The 25,052-nt window shown below is 42.4% G+C and overlaps 1 protein-coding gene across 4 annotated transcripts in view; it reads left to right on the top strand.

Moving 5' to 3' along the window:
- The window catches only part of MFSD8 (major facilitator superfamily domain containing 8), a 112,175-nt gene extending 87,670 nt beyond the window's left edge, over positions 1–24,505 (top strand). For 2 of the 4 annotated variants that reach the window (XM_029590732.1, XM_029590476.1), the window contains 3 exons: positions 6,296–6,399; positions 6,486–6,742; positions 24,032–24,505. In XM_029590732.1, coding sequence (XP_029446592.1) covers positions 6,296–6,399; positions 6,486–6,742; positions 24,032–24,238 — 568 coding nt within the window. In that variant the 3' untranslated portion in view covers positions 24,239–24,505. Of the gene's footprint in view, positions 1–6,295; positions 6,400–6,485; positions 6,743–14,697; positions 14,864–15,027; positions 15,735–24,031 lie in introns of those variants that run through there. The other 2 variants (XM_029590646.1, XM_029590555.1) reach the window with 2 other exon arrangements.
- The last annotated feature ends 547 nt before the right edge of the window (positions 24,506–25,052 follow it).

The following is a 25,052-nucleotide window of genomic DNA, read 5'->3' as shown; positions in this document are numbered from 1 at the left end:
TGCCCATTCCGGAGAAGATTTTCATGGGTGATGATTCAGATGAGCTGAACCAAATTATGGTGAACCTGGAAGATGTGGTAGGCCAGATTGACAAACTGAAGAGTAGTAAATCACCTGGACCGGATGGTATACATCCCAGGGTTCTGAAAGAACTAAAACATGAATTTTCAGACCTATATCAAAACCACACTAGGTCAAGATATAAATAGAAACCCAAGAAGAACCACAAGTAACAACCAAAGAAAGAAAACTAAGATAGTCTTACCAACAATTTGTAACAACACTCCCACTTTATCCTCCTGCCTAACATTTACACTGATTTTGTTAAATGTTCAAGCCCTGTCAAAAAAAATTTCCACTGATTAACGATCTACTAGAGGAATTAAATCCTTCTATCTTCTGCATTACTGAATCCTGGTTGAATGATAAAGACAATGTAATACTAAATCAAATTACACATCCCAACTATGTCTTTCACTTCCCAAGACTTAAATGTAAAGGAGGAGGTCTATTAATAATCTGTAAAAAAAAAAAAAAAAACTAAAACCCTACAGACTAGAGATTAATCCACCCTACGAGGTAGCAATACTAAATCAGCACAACTTAACATAGGGCTGGTCTACTGCCCTCCTGGAATACTTCAAAACGACTGCTTACCACTAATTGAAATATTTACAAAAGTGTTTCCATCTCTTAACTCTACCCTAATAGTAGAGACTTTAACCTACATGTAGATAGATCACCAAAAACTACAACTTATGAAACATTCCTAGAAGCAATGGGATGGTCACAATTTGTTATTTATCCAATGCATAAAGCAGGCCATATTCTCGATCTAATATTTGCAAATAACAACTGTCTCATCAATATCTCTTACAGTATACTGCCCTGGTCTGATCACCAACTAATTAAAACAAAAATAACCTTCCTCAACCAAATGCAAAAAATAATAATTAAGAATCAACCTTTCATCTTCAGAAAAAAGATAGAATCAGACGTACTAGAAGAAGCAATTAAACACAAACCGAATTTAATCAGGCAAATGCCTCTTCAGCATTTTTCTCCTGGGATAAAATTGTCAATGAAATAGCTGACAATCTAAGCCCAGTCCAGAAAAAATAGTGCAAAAAGAACAAAATGCCACTAAACAGAAGAAGCCATGGTACAACGAAGAGCCAAGATGCACTAAACTAACACAGAAAACATGAGAAACATGCCCATCCACAGACTCCTTAGGAAAATACAGATCCCTTCTAGCAAAATACCTTACATTAATAAATAAAGCAAAAAAAAGAATACTATGTGAAACAGATACACGGAGTCATATTCAATTCCAAACTATTCTTTGAAGTTGTAAAACACTTAGGGATAGATTTTCAAAGACCTATGCGCGCCGGGCCTATTTTCAAAAGGCCCGGCGGAGCATGTAAAGCCCCGGGACAAGGAGGGGAAGGGGGGATGGAAGGAAAGTTCCCTCTGAGGCCGCTCCGATTTTGGAGCGGTCTCTGAGGGAACGGGGAAAGCCAGCAGGGCTCCCCAAGGGCTCGGCGCGCGCAATTTGCAGTAGTGGGCACCCCCTTGTGCGCACCAAGCCCTGATTTTATAACATGCACGCGGCTGTACAATGTACACACAAATGTATGCCCGCGCATATATTTTAAAATCTTCCCCTTTATCAAAGACCCGTCTTCCTCCATCTCAAACAACCTCAACTTCTGAAAGAACACCTGCAATGATTATGCAATCTCATTATTAGACAAAATCAAAAAATTAAAAATGGAAAACACCAACAGCTCACAAACAAAAAGAACTGGATAAAAATCATGAACAAGCTAATTGGACCACATTTGACAGAGTAACTAAACTTGAAATCAGTCAAATAATTTCTAAATATAAGCCTGCAACACATCTACATAAGCCAATCCCAGCAAATTCCTTGAAACTGGTAAAGAAATCACCCCAACAATAGCAACAACTATCAGACTTTTGCTGTCAGAAGGACTGATCCCAAATTTGGAAAAACAAGCAGTGATAAAATCAATCCTTAAAAATAAAACTGGTAGAATTGATGATTGGGACAATTATCGTCCAATATCCACCCTACCTTTCCTCTCAAAAATACTTGAAAAAAACAGTACTACACCAGCTGAAAAACCACCTAGAAGACCATGACATTCTATATCCAAACCAATTCGGTTTCAGAAAAAAATAGCTCAAACAAGACTTTACTCATATCATTAATGGACCATATACTACGCAGGTTTAATAATGAATCCTACATTCTGGTGCTAATAGATCCAACAGCAGTCTTTGACACTGTGGATCATACCCTGCTATGTCATCTACTGAGAAAAATTGGAATAGATGGCAGAGTCCACAAACAGTTCTCCTCATTCCTGTCTCACAGGACATTCCAAGTAAAACTGGGAATCAATATAGCTGACACCTTCCCCATCAATACAGGTGTCTCCTAGGGCTCAGCGCTTTCAGCAACCCTATTCAACATCTACATGCTTCCTCTGTGTAAATTACTGACAAACTAGGAATCACCTTCTTATATGCTGACAACATTCAGTTCGACTCATCTTTTGAAAATACTGCATCAAAATATATGAAGGCAATACAGCAAGAACTCTCTAATTAAAATTAACACTAAATACAAAAAAACCCAAACTCATAGTTTACATCTCCATCTCTAAACCTAGGTAATTTTGATATCACACCCGCAGATCAAGTCCGGGACCTAGGAATCCAGATAGATGAAAATGTTACTATGAAAAGACACACAAATTAATCACAACAGGATATCCAAAACTGTGCATTTTACATAGATTGAAACCATTACTAACCTCCAAAGACTTCCGTACAGTTTACAATCGCTAATTTTCTCAAATTGACTACTGCAACTCCCTACTACTAGGACTCCCAACCAGCCTATTAAAAAAAATTACAAGTACTACAAGACTTTTAATTGAAACCAGGAAATTTGATCACATCACACCCTCGCTAATAGCACTGCATTGGCTACCAATATAATACCGAATATATTTCAAAGTTTTAACTTTAATTTTTGAAATCATCCATAATGATAACCCAGGACTACACTCCACAAAGAACCCTAAGGTCCCAAAACAAAGGACTATTAACTGTACCTACGATCCAGAGCACACACCTGTCACAGATAAGAGATCGTGTGTTCTCCATAGCAGGCTCTAAACTGTGGAATTCACTACCAGAGACAATACGACTGATCCCAGGAAGAAAAATATTCAAGCGTGAACTAAAAACTTGGCTTTTTAAAAATGCTTATAATCTAACTTAAATTCTATCAGAATGCTATGTCAACAAGTTCTTATATCTAAACTTAAATTCTATCCAAATGCAGAGTTAACATTAACAAGAACAGCAACAAATAAAAAATCAAGTAACTAGAGAACAAAGTAGCTCATGACAACTCCCTTATAACCATGTAAATTACCAAACAGAATACCTATCTGACTAACCTGTTGTCCCCATCCTCAGTTGAAACGTATAAGAACATTACCTAGATTCATATGACCCACTTGAGTTCTTCCAATATATTTATCATACTAAAATATGATTCTTACCAAAGTATATGTAACACCAAAATGTATATTACAAAAATATGTTATAAAAATACTACACCATAATATGTAATAACTTAATGGACAATTGTTACTTTTGTAAACCTTTGTGATATTCACTTGGAATGAAGGTATATAAAATCATCCGTTGTACCTGAAGATTGGAAGATGGCCAATGTAACCCCGATATTTAAAAAGGGATTAAGGGGTGATCCTGGAAACTATAGGTGAGCTTGACTACAATACCGGAAAAATCGTGGAAACTGTTATAAAGAATAAAATCAGAAAACATGTAGATAGACTTGATTTGATGGGACACAACCAACATGGATTTACCTAAGGGAAGTCTTGCCTCTCAAATCTCCTATATTTTTTGTGAAGGGGTGAATAAAGATGTGGACAAAGGTGAACCTGTAGATGTGGTGTATTTGGATTTTCAGAAGGCGTTCGACAAAGTCCCGCATGAGAGGCTTCTAAGAAAACTAAAAAGTCATGGGATAGGAGGCGATGTCCTTTTGTGGATTGCAAGCTGGTTAAAAGACTGGAAACAGAGAGTAGGATTAAATTCTGTTTTCACAGTGGAAAAATGTAAACAGTGGAGTGCCTCAGGGATCTGTACTTGGACCAGTGCATCTTAGGAGTTATTACCCAGGAAAGAGATTTAGGCATCGTAGTGGATAATACATTGAAATCAGCTCAGTTTGCTGTAGCGATCAAAAAAGCAAACAGAACGTTAGGCATTATTAGGAAGGGAATGGCAAATCAAAGGATGGATGTCATAATGTCTCTGTATCGCTCCATGGTGAACCCACATCTTGAATACTGTGTGCAGTTCTGGTCACCGCATCTCAAAAAAGATAGAGTTGCACTGGAGAAAATGCAGAGAAGAGAAACCAAAATAAAGGGGCATGGAATGACTGCTCTATGTGGAAAGGCTAAAGGAGAAGACGACTGAGGGGAGGGTGTGATAGAGGTCTACAAAATCATGAAAGGACTTGAACAGGTAAATGTAAATTGGTTATTTACTCTCTCAGACAATAAAAGGACAAGGGGGACACTCCATGAAGTTAGCAAGTAGCTCATTTAAAAGAAATCGAAGAAAATTCTTTTTCACTCAGCGCATAGTTAAGCTTTGGAATTCATTGCCAGAGGATGTGGTTATAGCAGTTAGTGTAGCTGGGTTTAGAAAAGGTGTGGATAAGTTCCTAGAGGAAAAATACAGAAACTGTTATTAGTTAATAAACAATAGTAGCTTGTGATTTATTTAATGTTTGTGTAATTGCCAGGTACTTGTGATTTGGATTGGCCTCTTTTGGAAACAGGATGCTGGGCTTGATGGACCCTTGGTCTGACCCAGTCTGGCATTTCTTATGTTCAGTCTTCAAGGCTTCAATCCTGGCCTTGATTATTGGCACTGCTGCTCACAGGTTTAAAATTTGTGCTAATTCAACCCCCTTTTGTGATTTACCTAGGACTTAATTTCTGAGGAACAATTTGGAATAGAATTTCATCACTATTTTTCTAGGCACAAAGGAAGTAATGCAGAGCCGGCAGTGTAAATCAGTTTTGGCTAGCACGGCACCCCCCCCAACCCCCAGAGGAAGCAAAATCAAGCCACAGGTATTGGAGCTGTTTACTCTGAGAAGGAAGTAGCCACCTGGCCTTGATTTTTGCATGATTTTCCAGCACAATTGAGGGAGGCTGTGAGGAAAAAATGGACAAGGTCAGGGACATGAAGTGAATGCCTGTCAGCTCCGATGCTTCTGCCACTGGGTGTATTGGCTTCCTGGCCCTGTTCCTTTTCACGCTGGCTTCCCATGCCCTGCCGCCCTTGCCACTGGTGACCACACTGGAGGGAGGGGGAAGAGGCAAGAGAGTAAGGGAGGAGAGTGAACGCTGGATGTTAATGAGGGGAGGGAAAGGAAATGTGAGGGCGTCTCCCCTAATGTTATTGATCCTGGAGTGAGGAGAGCAGGGAAAGAGTGGCGGGAGGGTCCAGAAGGGGTTTCGGTGGGAGAGGAGGCAAAGAACATGCTGAACTTTTCATTTCTAGTCCCTCATCCACACCTCCTCCAGCCCCTGGTCCAAGGAGACTGAGGAGAGCAGACAGTGCATGCCAGCCTGTCCCATCCCCCATGGCAGAGAAGAGCCAACTGATTCCAAGTCAAAGAGAAGGCCTGTGTCTAACCAGCCAAGGAGAACGGCTGGAGATGGTGTTTTGGGTGGGGGATTGGGGGTCAGACTTGGGACCTCTAGGATCACTGGGAGAATCATGGGGGAGGGGCTGGGCATTGAGGAGGAGAATAGAGAGAAAGGGCCCTATATTCTCTACCCTCTTCTTCCTTACCCCAGTGATCCTTCATCCCCCCAGCCATCCTTCGCCCACCGTTGAGCACTGGTTTGGGAGTAAGGAGGGAAGAGAGTGAGAGTGTGTGTATGTTTGGGAGAGAGAGTTCACATCTGCTCCACCTCTCCTGCACAGTTCACACCCAGCCCTAGATTTTCTCCTCTCTACCATTCCACTTCATTTTTGTGTACAAATTGAGGCTCAGTTTTAGGAATCACCTGGTCTTAGTAATATTGACACCATTGTTTTTTAAAACTAGCATAATTATTTGGATCATTTAGGTTCCTTACAGATGTAAGTACAAAATTAATATTAATTCTGTGTTTTTTTTTTTTTTTAACAGAACTGGGGAACGTGCTACTTTACTCGCAGGTCTGATAATTGTCTTTGTTGGATTTTTTATCTTGTTGCCATGGGGAAAAGTGTTTCCACAGATTCAGTGGGCAGGTAAACTATGAACATGTCTTAACGTGCCACTTTCGGAAGTGTTCCTCCGGCCTCTTTAAGCACTGGGTATCTGGGCTCTCTTGCAGATTTAAAGAACAGCTCCGTTCCCAAACCGGTTCACACAATATATGGCACAGATTTGCAAGTAGCAACCACAGAGCCACCGTCCAATCACAGCATGGAGCCAACAGGATGCCCAGCAGAGCAGTCCTGGTGTCTGTACACACCAATCATCTACATGGCACAGTACCTTACAGCTGGCATTCTGATAGGTTTGGGTTACCCAATGTGTCATGTGATGTCATATACATTATACTCCAAGATTCTTGGTCCAAAGCCTCAGGTAAGTTGCTATGTCAGTGCAGAAGTTTCCAACTGCAATCCTTCAGGGTTGATCATAGGTCTGCTTTCTAGGGTCGCCAAACTCTGCAAATAACCTTGTTCTTAGGCTAGATATCTGCAGATATATCTGATGAATATTTATTGTGGATATTCGGAAAACCATATTTGTTTGTAGACCTTGAGGATCAGCGTTTTGAAGCTCAGTAGCAGTGAGTACCGAGAGACCTAAGGGTGGCTCTTGAAATAAAGCTCCAGCTTGGTCTGCCAGACAGCAGTATGTTTAATTGCTCTTAAATTTACAGCAGTAAAAAGTTGATCAGCGGCACATTTTGATGAGGATTTTGAAATTATTTGGTTTTGTGATGGGTGTTTTTGCTTTTTTGCTTTTTTTTTTACAGGAGGTTTAATCTTGCTGCTTTTGGCAAGGATTGTAACATAATTATGTTCTAAGTGAGGAAGGATGGCAGGTAGTAACCCTGCCATATTGTACAGGTTTTCAGTCTCTGCTAAACACCATGAAGGAACCACCCTTAGCTCATAGTTCAGATCTTAGCTATAAAGTGACCAAGAATTGATTGCTTTTTGTGGTGGATACTGTCATTATGCTATAGCTTGAAAGTGAGTGTTGGATGAGAGAGTTTAGGATCGATTTAAACCTTTTTTATACCGACATTCATGATGGGTATCTGTTTACATTGAACGAGGGTAAAGAGAACTTTAACATTAATCGTAGCTAGGAGGCTACTGGAGGAGGTGAGACAAGAGTTAAGTTACATTGAACGTGGGTTACTGAAAGGTGGAAGAGAAAAAAGGGCGGGGGGGAACAGTTGCATAATAGTAAACATAAGAAAACACTTGCTAATATATATGAGATAATATATATTATCTCATTATTATTATTATTGTTTTTTACTCTCTCCCTGCTCCCAACCTATGTTACTCCCAGTTGAATCCCACCTATTAATTTATCTAGCCTTCGCTTTGTTACTGCATCTTATTGTTCTCTGTTCTTTGTAAAGGCAATGCCTATATATATACTTTGGTTAGTAAGTTACATGTAAACCGACACGATGTGCAAACGGTTGTCGGTATATAAAACTGTTTAAATAAATAAAAATAAAATATAGGGTAACCATGGTATGATGGTAGGGTCTTCTGCCTGATCAGGATCTATGACTCTTAACACTGGATTTCTTGCCTTTTTGTTAAATTTATTATTTTTTTTAATTGCTTCAGGTACTCTAAAATTGCTTTATTCATAATTATGCAGGCGAGAATGTCATGTCAGCCCACTGTGAATTTAAATCACCTAAAAAAATTTAGCAAAGTAGTTAGAGAATGATCCTTTTATACAGTTGTATGCAAACGTTTAGGCACTTCTGGTCAAATTGTATGTTTCAGTGGTACAAAGTTAAATATTGTCAGAGTACTGCATGCTTGTAAAGATAACCTCTAAAGCAGGAGCAGGCTGGATCCAGGTACAGCTGACTGTGTAGGATCTTCTGCCTGATCAGCCATCTCCGCCCTTGAGTTGAGCTTTCAGGTTCTGGTAGCTGGCAGGACTTGGCAGGAGGTGCACACGGAAACAGGGTATTAAAGGACACCAACTGAGGCAGAGCTGAGCTGCAGGATACTTAAAAATGTCCACAAAAAACCAAGGAGCTGGGAGTGCATCATAGGACAGACAAAACAGAACAAAACCCGGAAGACAGAGCAGGGGCCAAAAGCAGGGCAAAAAGAGCAAAATCCAAAACAAGAACAGAAACAGGCAGGACATCAAAAGACCAAAACTAAAGCCAAATAAGCAGGCTACAAAAAGCACACAAAGACACAGGATAGACAGGAAGCCAAAATAATTGGGTCAACCACTCAGGCAAGAACAAGGACTAGGAGAAAAAGCCACAGCTGGGATCAAGGTTGACTCCGAGCTGAAGCAAGGTGCGAGTGAGACAGGCTTTTAAAGGTGGGGCAATGCCGAGTCATGCTGCAAACATGGCTGCCAGCAGGACCTCCAAGCCATAGGTCTTTGAAGACTGAGCAGCCAAGACCATAGCCCACAGAGGACCTCTACTGGCAGGAGGGCAGCACTGCACACTGATCGCTTAGAAATACTTTGCTGTCCTTTTGATGGAACTTTGAATGTGTCTGCAGCTTTTGTGTTGAGACTCTCCATTTGCTTGATGTCTGTTCTTCACTGGCTTAATGACAATGAAGGCAATTATACAGATTTGAGCTGGAAGCACCTACAGCCAGGATTCCTTTCATCTTTGTGAAAACAGCTATTTCATTCACTTAAAAGTGGAGTAACCTTTTATGCAAATGTGAGTTGTAAAGTTTACATGTCTTGGAATTTTTGTATTTTTATATTTTCCATTTATAATGTGTTGTGTTTTGTTGCGTTGATGTTTTATTTGGTATAAAATGTATTATGGCGTTGATTTTTCCATTTATGTATTTATGTACTATATCTTTCAGATGTGATTTATTCCAAAGTTTATTCAATATATAATAATTTTCTTGTTAAATTATATATATCCATTATAGTTGTATTGATTTAAGTGTTTAACCATCTCTTTGTATTTGGACAAAGTTAAACACAACATCATTCTGCAGTTTGTAATGCAAAATTACTATTTATTAGATGATTTTAACAAATTGAAAATAATAAAACAGTGAATTTGGCACGTGCAAAAGTTTGGGCACCCTTCCACATTATACCTTTTTTTAAAAAGTTAATAAGGCCCAAAAAGTTGATTGACTCATTAGGCCATCAGTTACTGAGGTGAAAACAATTCCATGGTTGAACAAATACGTTGACCCTTCTAACCTCTCAGGTTCTAATTTTTCTGTCTGCTTTCAACAACTATAGGCTCCTCAAAGCAGTTGTATGAGCATTTGACAACAAAGATATTCACTCTTACAAAGTAGGTGAAGGCTATAAAATAATCCCCAAATGTTTCCAGGTAGCAATTTCAGAAACATTGTTAAGAAATGGAAGTTACATGGAATTGTTGAAGTCAAGGCAAGATATGGAAAACCAAGAAAAATCTCTTAACTGCTCAAAAACTGGTCAGATCTGCAAAACAAAACCCACAGATCACTGCAAACGTCCTGCTGAAATGTTTAGGTGACATTGGAATAGTTGCTCAGCATTGCTTATACAACAAATGATTTTCATGGGAGAGTTGTCAGAAGGAAACGTTTTCTACAACCCCAAAACAAAAGTCATCTAAACTATGCAAAACAAAACCTTGATAAGCCTGAAACTTTTGAAACAAACTGCTTAGGATTGATGAAGTGAAAATTGAACTGTTTAGCCACAATCACACAAGATACATTTGGAGAAAAAAGGTGAAACATTTAAAGAAAAGAACATCTTGTCAACCGTTAAGTACAGAGGTTGATCTAGTATGCTTTGTGGCTGTGTTGGCAGCCAGTGGCATAGGAAGTATTGTGCTGGTGGAAGCAAGAATTGATTTGACTAAATATCAACATGTCCTAGAACAGTGATGGCCAACCTTTTGAGCTCAGTGTGTCAAAATTCATAAAAAAACCGAGCATAACTCGGGTGGTGTGTCACTTCTAGAAAAATCCATAATTGTGATATTTGTAGCTCTAATTAATAACAAGTTATAATTTTAATATATGTACTATATTTATTAATAAAGCAAAACCAAATAATTCTTTACCTTGCCTGCTTAGTGACTTTTTTGTTGCTGAATTTCGTCAGCTAAATCTTCAATTAAAACACTCTCTCCCCCTCCACCCCCCACCGCCCCTCCCACACAAACTCTTACTCCCCTGGATTTTCTCATACACACTCATGCTCTCACACTCACTGGCTCACTCACATACACACAAACACACACACCCAGGCAGGCTCCCATTCATTTTCACACCACTCCCGCTCCATCCTCCAGGCAGGCACCAATTCATTCTCACACACACATACACCCCCAGGCAGAGTCCCATTCATTCATATGCACACACTAAAGGCAGACCCCCCTCTCTTTTGCCAGCAACCTCGGAACCTCTCTCATTCCTCTGCTGCCACTGTCACTGCTGCCACATGACTATTGGGGATGTTACTATTCTTGCACATTCCCAAAGATTACATGTGCCAATCACTAAAAATATATATATTTTTTTTTTAACCATTGCTGTCTGATCTTAGTTTTCTAATTGATTGGTCACAGGCTTTTTTTTTTTCCACCTTCCCTTTCTTATTTTTTTTTTTTTTGCCAATTCCTTTTATAGTGTCTTTTTTTCTGTTTCTTTTCTCTCCATCTTCTTCCCTCAAACACACAGTCAGGTTCTCATTCTCACATGCATTTCTCTCTCTCTCTCACACACACACACAGTCTCTCACTGGCACATGCTGTCTGACTTTCACACACACAGGCTCTCTCTCACTCCCATATGCTGTCTTGCTCAAGCACATGCTGTCTCATGCTGTCTCTGCAAACATTCACTCTCAAACACAATCTCTCAACTCGTCTCATACACGCACACACCCTCTACAGACCCTCAGCCTCTCTCACCTCTGGGCCGCCTCTTCACGGTTCGCCGCAGGATGGGCTCTGCAGCGGCCCTGATCTTCTCGGGCCGCGGCGGCCCTGCTACCGGGCTTCTTCCTCTTCTCAGGCCGCTGCGACTTGGGTGGGATTCGCGGCGGCCCGTAAGCTCAAGTGCTGCTCCTCTTCTGCGCTTGCTGATGCTTCTCTCCTTCCTGTCCACGCGGCTCCGGCAACGTTTACTTCCGGGCCGCACAGGCAGGAAGGAGGAGGGGCATCAGCGCGTTTAAATGCAATCCCTATCTGCCTGTTGTTGCGCCGCATGAGCCTCTCTGCACCCGGGGGGGGGGGGGGGGGGAATACTAAATTAATTTTAAAGGGTCGGCACAGCCGCTAAAAAAAAAAAAATAAAGGATCGGCACAGCAGGAAAAAAAAAAAAGGCTCGGCACAGCCAAAAAAAAAAAATCCCGATAGTCCGCTGCACGTGTCAGCAAACACGTCTCGGCGTGTCATAGGTTAGCCATCACTGTCCTAGAAGCTAATGTCCCATAGTCGATAAATAATTTGAAGCTGAAAAGAGGTTGGATATTTCAGCAAGACAATGATCTGAAACATACCTCAAACCATGAAATACTTAGAGAAAAGAAAAATGAGCTATAGGTTGGTTAGTCTGACTTCTGTGGTGAGCAGTTTAATGAAATCACTGTTAAAATGGAGAATAGTGCAGTTTTTGGAATTCACTGGATTATGCGATCCGATGTAGCATGGTTTTACCAAAGATAGGTCTTGGCAGATGAATGGGATCAATTTCTTTGATTGGGTGACCAGACAGTTGGATCAGAGGAGAACATTAGATACTTGGATTTCAGTAAGACCTTTAATATGGTTACATTTAGGTAACTTATAAATAAATTGAGTGCCCTTGGTATGAGCCCTAAAGTGATTGACAGGATTAGAAACTGGTTGAGTAGATGGCAACAAAGGGTAACGGTAAATGGAGTTCACTACAAGGAGAGGAGCACTATAAGTGGTGTACTGCACAGATAGGTTGTTGGATTGGTTCTTTTAAACATTTTCAGAAGTGGCATTGCGGAAGGATTATATGGAAAGGTTTGTCTCTTTGCAGATGATACCAAAACCTGCAATAGAGTTGACAGCCAGGAAGGTGTGGAAAACATGAGGAGGAATCTAGTGAAGCTTGAGGAATGGTCTAGGGTCTGACAACTAAGATTTAATGCTAAAAAATGCAGAGTTATGCATTTAGGATGCAAAATCTAAGGGAGAGGTACTATATAAGGGATGACATTCTAAGCATAAAAGAGCGGGATCTGGGGATGATCGTATCTGATGATCTTAAGGTAGACAAACAGGAAGCTAAGGCAATGGCAAAAGCCAGAAGCATGCTTGGCTGCATAACGAGAGGAATGGTCCACAGAAAAAAGGTGATATTGTCCTTAGTAAGACCTCATTTAGAATACTACGTACAATTGTGGAGACTTCATCTTCAAAAGGATACAAACCACTTGGAGTTGGTCCAAAGGGTGGCTACAAAAATGATCAGTGGTCTTTGTTCTAAATCATATGGGAACAGACTTAAGGATCTAAACATATACTATATATCCTAGAGTAAAGGCAGGATAGGGGAAATATAATAGAGACTTTTAAATATTTTCATTTTCAATGGAAAGGAGGCTCTAGAACAAGGGATCATGGGATAAGAGTGAAAGGTGGCAGACTCAGGAGGAATCTAAGCAAATACTTTTTTACAAAGAAAACATTAGATGTATGGAAAAGCCTCCCCGTGGAGGAAAGAGAGACCAGAACAGTATCTGAGTTCAAGAATTTGTGGAATAAACACAGGGAATCTCTGAGGGAGTGGTAGGGATTGTAAAACTGAATAGTTGATGTGGCTGGGCAGACTAGGTAGGCCATAATGGTCTTTCACTGCTGTTGTGTTTCTATGAAAGGAATCAAGATAGCCGCTTGAGACAGATGCTGAATTTAAAACACTGTACTTGCTCTCGAAGTTTCTTTTTTCCTCATTTTTTCTTTGTGGTCTAGTATGGACAGGAAGGGGAAGGCTGGGGATTTACCTATGGTTTCTACACTGGCTTGGAGTCCAATATACAAGCATGATCAGCGTTTGCCTTCTAATACCCAAGGGGATAATAGCGGAGGGGCTTTGACTGGTACAGAGGTTTCACTAATCTCTGGTATTAGAATTCCTCCACCTCCATGATTAGGCACTGATTGTGCTCGCTCTTAGACTTCCTGAGACTCTGGATACACCAACTGGTGGTGGTGTATCCGGAGATCAGGCAGCGGCTGCTGGGTCTGGTGTTTGGGAGAACCTGAATGAACTCTTGGACACTGATAGGATGAGTGTCCTGTAAGATTAGCACCTTAAGATGAGTGAAGACCCAGATGAGGGGTAGTGTGAATGGTGTGTTGAGCCTGTTGTGAGCCATGGATGATCTGTTTGTACCCGGAAAGACTCCTGCATGATTTTGAGCTTTGTCAGTGTCAACACCAAGGACTAGGTACTAGTGAGGAACCCCGAAGTTCAAAGAGGGCAGTCTGCCCTCTGCCAGGACTGGAAGGACCTTGCAAAGGGCTGCATTCGTCTCCCCCTTCCATTGTAAACCCTGTATGGAGAGTGGAGACATGTACTGAGAGTACACTGGCTCAGTCTATAGTTAAACTCTGTGATTTTTGAAAGCAAGCTGCTCCTAAGTTAAGAGAAATGGAACAGATGTTGGGAGATATGGAGGGACAGAGTGGTGAAGCTGGGGCTTCACAGATGCTGAAGCTACCTAAAGCGACAGGACATCTAGAAACTCCAGTAGGTAGATGAAGTGCTGAAGGCAGGTCCACATGGACCACTGTTTCAAAAGGAAAAAGAGAATTGAATAAGAGTTGGCTAGGAGATTATGAAGCCAGACAGAACAGGAGGCACAAGCCTGTTGGGAATTGTAGTCCTGAAAAGAGAATTAAACAGAATCCAGCCAACAAAATGTCTGGTGCTGATTAGGAGTACATCTGAGACTGATTTAGAAACTGCAGGGCAATCAGCGAAGCTCTTAAGCTGTGCCTGCAGTCAGAAAGGGGGAGAAGGAAAGAGACAGCCAGTAAAGAGTTCTTGGAAGCAGAGATCCCTGCAGCCCTTTTGTTAGGGATTTGAATCTGCAACAAGGCACTGTCGGGGAAGTAACTTATTGATAGTGCTGAGGAATTGGGTAGCATACGGCGAAGTGTCACGGACCTTACTGGGATGACACTGGTATCTCAAAGAGGGAGTTAAAACTTGTGTGAAAAGAACTTCAGTGTCTGAAATAAAGCTGTTTTACTGCTGGTGTCCTAGCAATGTGTTTCAGAGAACTGTCAGTGAGTTGTGCAAGGCCAAGGTGGCAAACTGTGAGCACCCAAATCTCTGTGTTACAGACCTCTAGGGAGGCCCATGTTGAAGACAATTTGCTTCTCCATAAAACGTTGGAGGCTCTGGAGAATGTAGCTAGAGTCCAGAATCTGCGTCTGCTCAACTTTCAGAATCAAGGTGGCTGTTGACAGAGGAGTTTAAGATGCGCCAGAGACATACTGAAAATCTCTCGTGAGCATATTCTACTCTTGTATTTATTATTTTCTTGTTATAAAACAAGGGATGAATGACGTGTAGGGAATGTTGGACACTGCTGAAAGTATTGATCTGTCTGCCTTCATGCAGTTGTCTCAAGATGAGGTCACAACTAGAGCTGCGCTTATTCTCTCCTTCAGCTCAGAACAGAAAGATGTTTCCTGTTGAGGACAGACGTTTCAAATGTTCCCGCATGTTGCTCAGGTGACCCAGCTTAAATCTTTCCTCCAGTTGAAGCAGCAGGTTGTTGCTCTGGGAGCTTTTTTTTTTTTTTAATCTGTTATAAGGGAACATGTTTATTTCTTTGATTCCTTACATTTGGAAATGTTTCTTACAGATAAATATGTGGAGAATTCATTTTCTTTTTGGCTTTACATGTGATAATGATTTTCTATTGAAATTGTTCTCTATTTTCCTCCCCCCCCCCCCCTTCCTTTTTGGATGTGGACTTGTCGTGCATTAATTTAACATTTTCCTGGGTTTTGTTTTATTTTTGTTTTTATATCATAATGTATTAAATGCAAGTTAATCATAAAAAAGAAAAGAAAATGGCCTGCATAGTCCCCAGACTTGAATATTAATGAAAATACTGCCTGAATATCTCAAACACGCAGTGCCTACAAGGAAACCTAAGAAGATTTATGACCAAGGTGAACTCTGTCTTTGAAAGCTCCTGCCCTAATAAATTGGTCAATCTATAAGGTGCCACCTGCCTCTTGTCGTTTTTGTTAGAAGATTTCCGCAAAGAAAACTGGGGGGGAAAAAAATTCCAAAAGCAGAATAGAAAGTCTCTTTGCTGGTTACAGGAAACATTTGAGAACTATTCCTGCCAAAAGCGTATCCAAACCTTTGCACATGCATTTTTTTTTATTATTATTATTTTCAATCTGGTAAAATTAGCAAATAGTAATTTTGCATTAAACATTGCAGAAAGATGTCCTGTTTAATTTTGTGCAGTACCATGTAGAGGTTGTCTGCTTCTGTGTACTTAGAGTAGATGAAGCAACTCCTGCTCTTGGAGTACCCCAAACAGGTCTGGTTTTCATTACATCCACAATGAATATGCATGAGAAAGATTTGCATACATTGGAGACTGTACATGCAAATATACTCATGTATATTCATGTAGACATTGGATGAATTATAAAGTGTTTTCTAGTATTTTAAGGGTAATTTGATCAAAATTATTTGTAGTGTTTGCAATTTTGATGAATAATTAATAGAATGTAACAGCATATATATATTATTCTATAAATTATGGAGTACATTATATTTTTTCACAGGACAAGCAGGATGGTAGTTCTCACATGTGGGTGACATCACAGGATGGAGCCCAATCACGGAACACTTCTGTCAAAGTTTCCAGAACTTTGACTGGCCCCTACTGTGCATGCCCAGCATGGCACTAACCCTGCAGCCAGCAGGTGTCCCCCTTCAGTCTTTTTTTTTCCGCTTAGCAGTAGCCACGCGGTTAAGGAGCTCTGCAGAGATTCCTGACAGGAATTTTCCTCACGGAATTACTAAAATTTAATTTACCCCACAGGGGTCCCTCCTTCAACTTTTTCAAGCCGCGGTACTCCAGTAATTTTTTTACCCGTTTTCCGTCTATTACCGTCGAGTTTGGCCCTCGCGGCCTACTGGCCGTCGACCGTACCATGGCTCAACGTTTTCATGGCCATGGCGTCAGGGTTCTGCCGGTGCCCGGACTGTAATTGCACCATGTCCATCACAGACCCTCACAAAGTCTGTGTAATGTGTCTCGGATGTGAGCACTATGTTCTAACCTGCACCAAATGTGCCCCAATGACACCAAAAGGTTGCAAGGCCAGAATGGAGAAGATGGAACTTCTCTTCCATGCTCAAACTCCGACACCGACTATTGCATCGACGTCGTCAGAACTGGCACCGTCAACTTCGCGCCAGTATCGACTTCTGGCCAGAGACCGTCCGGCATTGATGACTTCTCGGCCTTTAACACCCTCTACTCCCCCTCAGGACCGTGGGGATCGTAGAGATAAACATTGCCACCGGCATCGAAAGTCTCGGGCCATTGAGGGAGCGAAATCATCGACCTCACCATCATCCGAGCTGCCATTGAAGAAACCCCGTCCAGAAAAGGCACCGACCTTTTCGGAGACCGGGTCACCGAGGCAACCCTCCGCGACTCCGCCTTTAACTGTGGTCCCTCCGGCTATGCCTCTGCCTCCTTCTGTTCCGGAGCCGGGGCTGCTTGCTCCAGGTCTCCGAGAAGAACTGTCTTCTTCCTCCCCCAGTTCCAGCAACCCTGTTTTATTGTAACTTTATTGTTCTTTTCTACTTGTTAAATGCTCAAGGTTATTGCACCCCCTGTTACCTGTAAACCGGCATGATACAATCATATCATGAATGCCAGTATAGAAAAGCTATAAATAAATAAAATGGTTCAGGAGGCCATCAACAAGGCGATGCATTGACTCCAAGTTCCTCCGGCACCGACACCGGTACCAATTGTGGAACTGACCACCGACCCGATTCCAGCAGCGTTGGCACCGCTGCTCTTGAGGATGGAAGCGCTCATGGCTGCTTTTCCACCGATGGACCCTGGGTCACCGATGGCTCCGGTGCCCTCCCCGCTTACTTTGTCATTGGGAGGAGAAACACCGTTCCGCATCCCTCCATCAGGAGTTCTGCTGATGCCTCAGTCATCAATGCCGATATGTCCGTCGGCGCCACCGAGCGATCCATCGATGTCCTCGATGCCTGCACCAGTGCCTTCGATGCCTTCATTGGTGTCTCCAGTTATTCCTTCGAGTCCTTCGGAGCCTAGACCAGGACCTTCAGGGATCCCACTGCCCCGTCCTCCTCTAGTCCCTAGAGGAGCAGGTGCTGATCCCTATGATACCTGGACTGATAAATCTTCACCAGACACCAATGATTTGCCTTCACCACCTTTACCTACTGAAAGCAGAAAGCATTCTCCTCCAAAGGACCTTTCCTTTATAAATTTTGTGAAGGAGATGTCTGAATTGGTTCTCTTCCAATTACAGACGGAACAGGATGATAGACATCAAATGATGGAGTTGCTACAATTCCTGGATGCTCCCAAGGAAATAACCTCCATCCCTATCCACCAGGTTCTTCTGGATCTCCTCAAAAAGAACTGGGAACATCCTGGCTCTGTTGCTCCAGTCAACAGGAAAGCTGACACCACCTATCTCATACAGTCAGCTCCAGGCTTTCACAAACCTCAATTGGATCACCAATCTGTGGTTGTAGAATCTTCCCAGAAAAGATCAAGGAGATCAAAACCTCACACTTCCTTTCCCCCAGGCAAGGAACAGAAATTTCTAGATGCCATTGGTCGCCGTGTCTTCCAGGGATCAATGCTCATCTCCAGAATTGCCTCTTATCAGCTCTATATGACCCAATATAATAGGGTCTTATTTAAGCAGACACAAGACTTGACAGACTCCCTGCCTCAGCAATTTCAAGATCAACTCCAAACCCTAGTAAACAAGGGTTTTGAGGCAGGCAAGCATGAGATCAGATCATCTTATGATATCTTTGACACTGCTACCAGGGTATCTGCAGCTGCTATCTCGGCAAGACAATGGGCCTGGCTCAAGTCTTCCGACCTTCGCCCTGAAGTACAAGACAGATTATCAGATCTGCACCACGAGTCTTCACATAATGCCTCGTCATAGTTGCAACCTTCCTCAGGACTCAAGGTGATCACGTCTACCCCTATCTAGACGATTGGTTAATCAGGGCTCCCACTCAGCAAGCTGCTCTGTCGTCCCTACATCTTGCCTTTCACACTCTAATTTTGCTTGGATTTCTCATCAACTACAACAAATCCTACTTAGTCCCATCTCAAACCTTATCGTTCATTTGGGCAGACTTGGAGACCTTGCAGGCAAAGGCTTTTCTGCCTCGACAGTGAGCTCTCACTCTCGTGTCTCTTGCACACCAGCTGCAGTCTCAGCACTATATGACTGCACACAACTTTCTCATCCTCCTGGGACACATGGCGTCCTCAGTTCAGGTCACCCCAATGGCCCGCTTGGCCATGAGAGTCATGCAATGGACTCTAAGGTCACAATGGACTCAATCCATTCAGCCCCTGTCGAACATTGTCCACATAATCGACTTACTCTGTCAGTCTCTCGCCTGGTGGAGAAATCAGGTCAATCTCCTCCAAGGCTTACCCTTCCAGGCTCCAGACCCTCAAATAACTCTCACCACCGATGCTTCCAACCTCGGCTGGGGAGCCCACATGGCCGATCTGCAGACACAAGGATCTTGGTCTCCAGAGGAAGCCAAACACCAAATAAATGTCCTGGAGCTTCGAGCAATCAGATATGCTCTCAGGGTATTTCAGGATTGCTTCTCCAATCAAGTCATCCTGATTCAGACAGATAACCAGGTGGCCATGTGGTACATCAACAAACAGGGAGGGACGGGCTCCTACTTTCTGTTTCAGGAAGCTGCACAGATATGGGCGGAGGCCCTCTCCCACTTGATGTACCTCAGGCCACCTACTTGCCGGGAGTGGACAATGTGTTGGCAGACAAGCTGTGTCGCACCTTTCAACCACACGAGTGGTCTCTCAACTCCTCAGTTGCAAACTCGATCTTCCAACAATGGGGTTATCCTCAAATAGACCGCTTTGCGTAACCTCAAAACCGCAAAGTAGAGACTTCTGCTCTCTCACTCGCAGCCAACTCTATCAGCCATGAGACACGTTCTCCCTCTCATGGACAACCGGTCTCCTATATGCATTCCCTCCACTTCCACTTCTCTCGAAGACTCTCGTGAAGTTACGTCAGGACAAGGGAACCAAGGGAACATTAATAGGCCAAAATGTAAATATTGCTCTGTACAATCTCTCCCCTTTTCCAGTCCCAAGTTGATTTCCCTGATTTATTGTAACTTTCTCACATCCTTTATCTGATTCACTGTATTTAAAGTTCAAGGTTCTTATTGAGAACATTGTTTTTACGTTATGTTATGCTTTACACACTCTGTTAATTGTAAACAGGGTTGATGTGATGCCTGTCATGAAACTCGGTATAACAAAAACAATAAATAAATAAATAAATAAATAAATAAATAAATAAAATGATGCTGATAGCACCTCACTGGCCACGCCAAGTGTGGTTTCCAATACTTCAGGATCTCTCTATTCGCAGGCACGTTCCCTTGGGAAAGGACCCGCTTCTAATCATTCAAAACGGCATGTGCCTACGCCACTCTAGTCTTCAAGCCTTGTCCCTGATGGCATGGATGTTGAAAGGTTAATCCTTCAGCCACTTAACCTTTCTGAACCAGTTTCCCGTGTCCTGATTGCTTCACGGAAGCCTTCCATGAGAAAATCTTATTCTTACAAATGAATCAGGTTTACGTCATGGTGCTCTTCTCTGTCCCTTGACCCCTTTACCTGTCCAATCACGAAGTTTCTGGACTATCTCTGGCACTTGTCAGAGTCCGGTCTAAAAACTTCCTCCATCAGGATGCATGTCAGTGGGGTAGCCACCTTCCATAAAGGTATCGGGGATTTTCCCATATCAGTACAACCCCTTGTAACACATTTTTTGAAGGGCTTGCTTCACCTCAAGCCTCCTCTGCATCCTCCGGCCCCTTCTTGGGACCTCAACCTAGTTTTGGGTCGGCTCATGAAACCATCATTCGAGCCTCTTCAATCCTGTGACCTTCGATATCTCACATGGAAAGTGATTTTCCTTTTGGCAATCACTTCCGCTCGAAGAGTTAGTGAATTACAGGCTCTAGTTACCTATCCACCTTACACTGAACTTCTGAAGGACCGGACAGTACTCCGCACTCACCCTAAATTCTTACCTAAGGTAGTTTCAGAGTTTCATCTCAATCAATCCATTATACTATCTACCTTTTTTCCCAGGCACCATTCCAATCCAGGAGAGCAGGCTCTGCATACCCTTGACTGCAAACGGGCTCTAGCGTTCTACCTAGACCGTACAGCTGCCCACAGGAAAAGCACTCAATTATAGAAACATAGAAATGATGGCAGAAGAAGACCAAACGGCCCATCCAGTCTGCCCAGCAAGCTATACACTTTTTTTCCCTCTTCCTTGTTACGCTTGGCTCTTAGTACCTTTCAGTTCTATTTCCCTTCCACCCCACCATTAATGAAGAGAGCAGTGTTGGAACTGTATCTAATTGAATATGTAGCTTAGTTAGGGGTAGTAACCGCCTCAATAAGCAAGCTACACCCATGCTTTTGTTTACTCGACTATGTAATTCAGTCCTTGTTGGTTGTTGCCTATATATAGATCCTCTTTTCTACATTGCCCCTGCCGTTGAAGCAGAGAGCTATGCTGGCTATGCGTTGAAAGTGAAGTAACAGACTTTCTCCCCTGCCGTTGAAGCAGAGAGCTATGCTGGCTATGCGTTGAAAGTGAAGTAACAGACTTTCTCCCCTGCTGTTGAAGCAGAGAGCTATGCTGGCTATGCATTGAAAGTGAAATAACAGATTTTCTCCCCTGCCGTTGAAGCAGAGAGCTATGCTGGCTAAGCGTTGAAAGTGAAGTAACAGACTTTCTCCCCTGCCGTTGAAGCAGAGAGCTATGCTAGATATACATTGAAAGTAAAGTATCAGGCTTATTTGGTTTGGGGGTAGTAACCGCCGTAACAAGCAAGCTACACCCCGCTTTTTTGTGAATGCAAATTCTTTTTTTTTTTTTCACATTTCCTCTTATCGTTGAAGCTTAGAGCAATGTTGGAGTCGCATTAACCGTGTGTATGTATATTGAATAAGGGTATTATCTCCAGGTAGTAGCCTTCATTCCCGCGAGCCACCCCCTCTTCATTCACGTCCTCTAGACTTGATGGATCCACAGTGTTTATCCCACGCCCCTTTGAAGTCCTTCACAGTTTTTTGTTTGTCTCTTTTCCATCCTATCAAATTGAGGCAGCCTGTGGGTAAACAGACTCTCTCCTCCTGGTTGGACTGCATATCCTTTTGCTATCAGCCAGTGGGCATTCCACTTCAAGACCGTGTTAAAGCACATTCTGTGAGGTCCATGGCAACTTCAGTAGCTCACCTACGCTCGGTGCCGCTTCCTGATATTTGCAGGGCTGCCACCTGGAGTTCTATCCATATCTTTACAGCCCATTATTGCTTAGACAAAGCCGGAAGACAAGGTTCCATCTTCGGCCAGTCTATCTTGCACAACCTATTTACAATGTGACGAACCAACACCCTTCCGCCTGCCGGGTGGGGTGCAGGATGCCCTCTGCCAAATTTCATCCCAGACCTAGTGCCTTGCATTTGGTGCATACTCTGACATCCTCAGCTCAGTACTCACCCATATGTGAGGACTACCATCCTGCTTGTCCTGTGAGAAAGCAAATGTTGCTTACCTGTAGAAGGTGTTCTCAAGGACGAAACCCGCCCGCCACCCCGCGGTGTTGGGTTCGTAACGTTTTCTTCTTCTATTTTCGGCACTACCTGTAGCTTTTTAACAAGACTGAAGGGGGACCCCTGCTGGCTGCAGGGTTAGTGCCATGCTGAGCATGCCCAGTAGGGGCCAGTCAAAGTTCTGGAAACTTTGACAGAAGTGTTCCGTGATTGGGCTCCATCCTGTGATGGCACCCATATGTGAGGACTAACATCCTGCTGTCCTGTGAGAACACCTGTTACAGGTAAGCAACATTTGCTATCTCAAGGGCAATCAATATAAAACCAATATTTGTATGGTTAGTATTTTGTGCAATTTTAACGAGTTATTGATGTATGAATGTGATATGGATAGGATAGTATGAATGATGTATTGTTTTTAAGAGGTAACTAATTTAAAATATTGGTGTTGGAAAAATTGATTAGCCTTTCAAAGTATTGTTTGCATTAGTGTTGCACATTTGTTTAACAATGGAATTGTTAGTTACATAATAAAATAAAAGATTGATATGACATAGTATAGATTCCTTATGTTTTTGTCGTTATCCCTGCATTGAAACATACAGTTTGACCAGGGGTGCCTAATCTTTTGCATACAAGTGCACACAAGCCTCAACTCCTAAGGAAGGGACCTTAGTTATTCAGACATCTTTCGTCTTCAAACATTTGTTAGGCTTTTATCAGTTGTCATTCCAGCTGCTTTGTCAGTTTTCTTTCAAGTCATTTTAATTACTGTATTGTAATAGAACTGTTCTGCGTCAGGCAGACATCCGAGTTTGCCATCCAGGCAGCTAAACCTGTTCTCCAATCAGTCCTCAAGACAAAGATTCTTTAAGTTTGAAATTATTTATTGTACAGGTAGATTCTACTTACAGTTGTTGCATCTCAAATGTAAGCCCCAAGGCAAAGATCTTTGGTAACTGGAGACAGGGTAGCAGGAGGGAGAGGGAGTCTTTATGTTGCAGAAGTTAGTTTATGGTAGAGGTAGGAAGCATGAGGGATATGAGTCTGATTTAGTCTTCAGAAGAAGGCAGTAAGAGAAAATGTAAAAACTCGATTGTTTCAGGGAGTTTTACAGAGCGCTGCTGGCTCTGAAGGAAGTGTGGGGTGAACTGAACTCTCATCAAGAGCTGCTGAAGGAAAGGCCTCCACAAGCTGGGGGCAGGGGGCAAGGTCCAATGGCAGCGAGCCTAAGAACCATGTGACGCAGGGGAAGTATGAAGGGCAGTCCCTTGAACCTATAAGGCACCTAGGATGACTCAAGTTAGATTGAGGGGCATTCATGCTCTTCCGATAGTGAGAGAAAGTGGAGGGGGGAGGGAGCTTCTCTTAAGGGCAAAGGCTTCTCTTAAAGGCAAGGCTCACAGATGTTTATCATGGGTTACAAAAAGTGTTTCAGTATCAAGAATCCTCAGAAGGAAGGACTGCACTAAACACAGTTAAACTACAGTATATACAGATACAAACATGTACCCACTGCTGGGGACAGAACAAGAATAGTAGAAATATGTTGATTGATTGATTCTAGCATGCCTGTCTTTTTGTACTAAGTAAATGAGGATTAGCCCTCGCTTAGATGCTTATGAGGCCAGTGATATTGGTGTTTGTCTCAGAAGTCTAGATGCTGAAAATGCCTTTTGGTGCTCAGGAGTAAAATGCATCTGTACTAACCACTGATGGCAGAGATCTTGCCCCTCCTGAGCCCAGCCCTCTTCTTTCTCTTTCAGGGACTTTATATGGGCTGGTTAACAGCTTCAGGAAGTGGCGCACGCACACTTGGGCCTGTGTTTGTCAGCCAGATATACACTCATCTGGGACCCCGTTGGGTCTTTGGCCTGAATTGTGGAATCATTTTACTGACCATAATACTTTTGGGAGCAGTATACAAGAGACTTGTTGCTTTCTCTGTCAGATACAGACTAATACAAGAATGAAGTAATCTTTCTACCAAGCGAACTGTAAAAAAAAAAAAAATGAACAGATTTTTTATTTAATTTAATGGATCTCCACAGTCCATGAATCAGGATCAATAAAACCGTGCAGCACTTAGTCCCATTGACACAGTTGATATAAATTGTTTGAATTCTCACATGAAATTGAATTAAGGATTGTGCATATTCACTTTTTCTCTTTGCTATATAAGTGAGCTGTGTTCCTAATAAAATAGCTCAGTAATAAATATGAAACATTCTGGGCTGCAAGCTTGGTATTACAAATTCCATAAATATACTGATCTGAAATTTCTGCAGAGGAAACCATGTTCTGCACCTCTCATGCTGCCATGCCTGGGCTAGATGGAGAGAAAGTCCTAGGGAAGTGTGGATACTCAGGCTCTTTGCATCTTGTGAAATGGTATTTTAGAACTAAATGTAACTACTGCAGTTTTTGTACAGTGTTATTAATTTGGGGAGTGGTGAGTTTAATGAGTTGAATAGGCAACAAGTAGGTATCAGCACTTAACTTGAAACTGTAATTTCTGGGGTTTAATGCATTACAATAACTAAAATTGCACTTTCCTCGGGCAAAAGGATTGCCTACCACCTTTGAAAAATAGTTAAAAAAAGAAGCTTGGAGGAGGAGAGGAGAGGAGAGCTTACTTTGGTTACCCGAGGCAGCTGGACTTTTGCTATTCTACTCAGCTGATTTCTTCCTGCCTTAATCGGCAGCTTATTTCCTCAATACTACTCGGGAGGGGTAGGCAGGAGCCTGCCCCGATGCCTGTGGAAGCCATTCAGCATCACCAACGTC

The sequence above is a fragment of the Rhinatrema bivittatum genome, chromosome 1 (genome assembly GCF_901001135.1).
Source record: "Rhinatrema bivittatum chromosome 1, aRhiBiv1.1, whole genome shotgun sequence".
Lineage (NCBI taxonomy): Eukaryota > Metazoa > Chordata > Amphibia > Gymnophiona > Rhinatrematidae > Rhinatrema > Rhinatrema bivittatum.
This window is presented reverse-complemented; position numbering and strand designations above follow the sequence as displayed.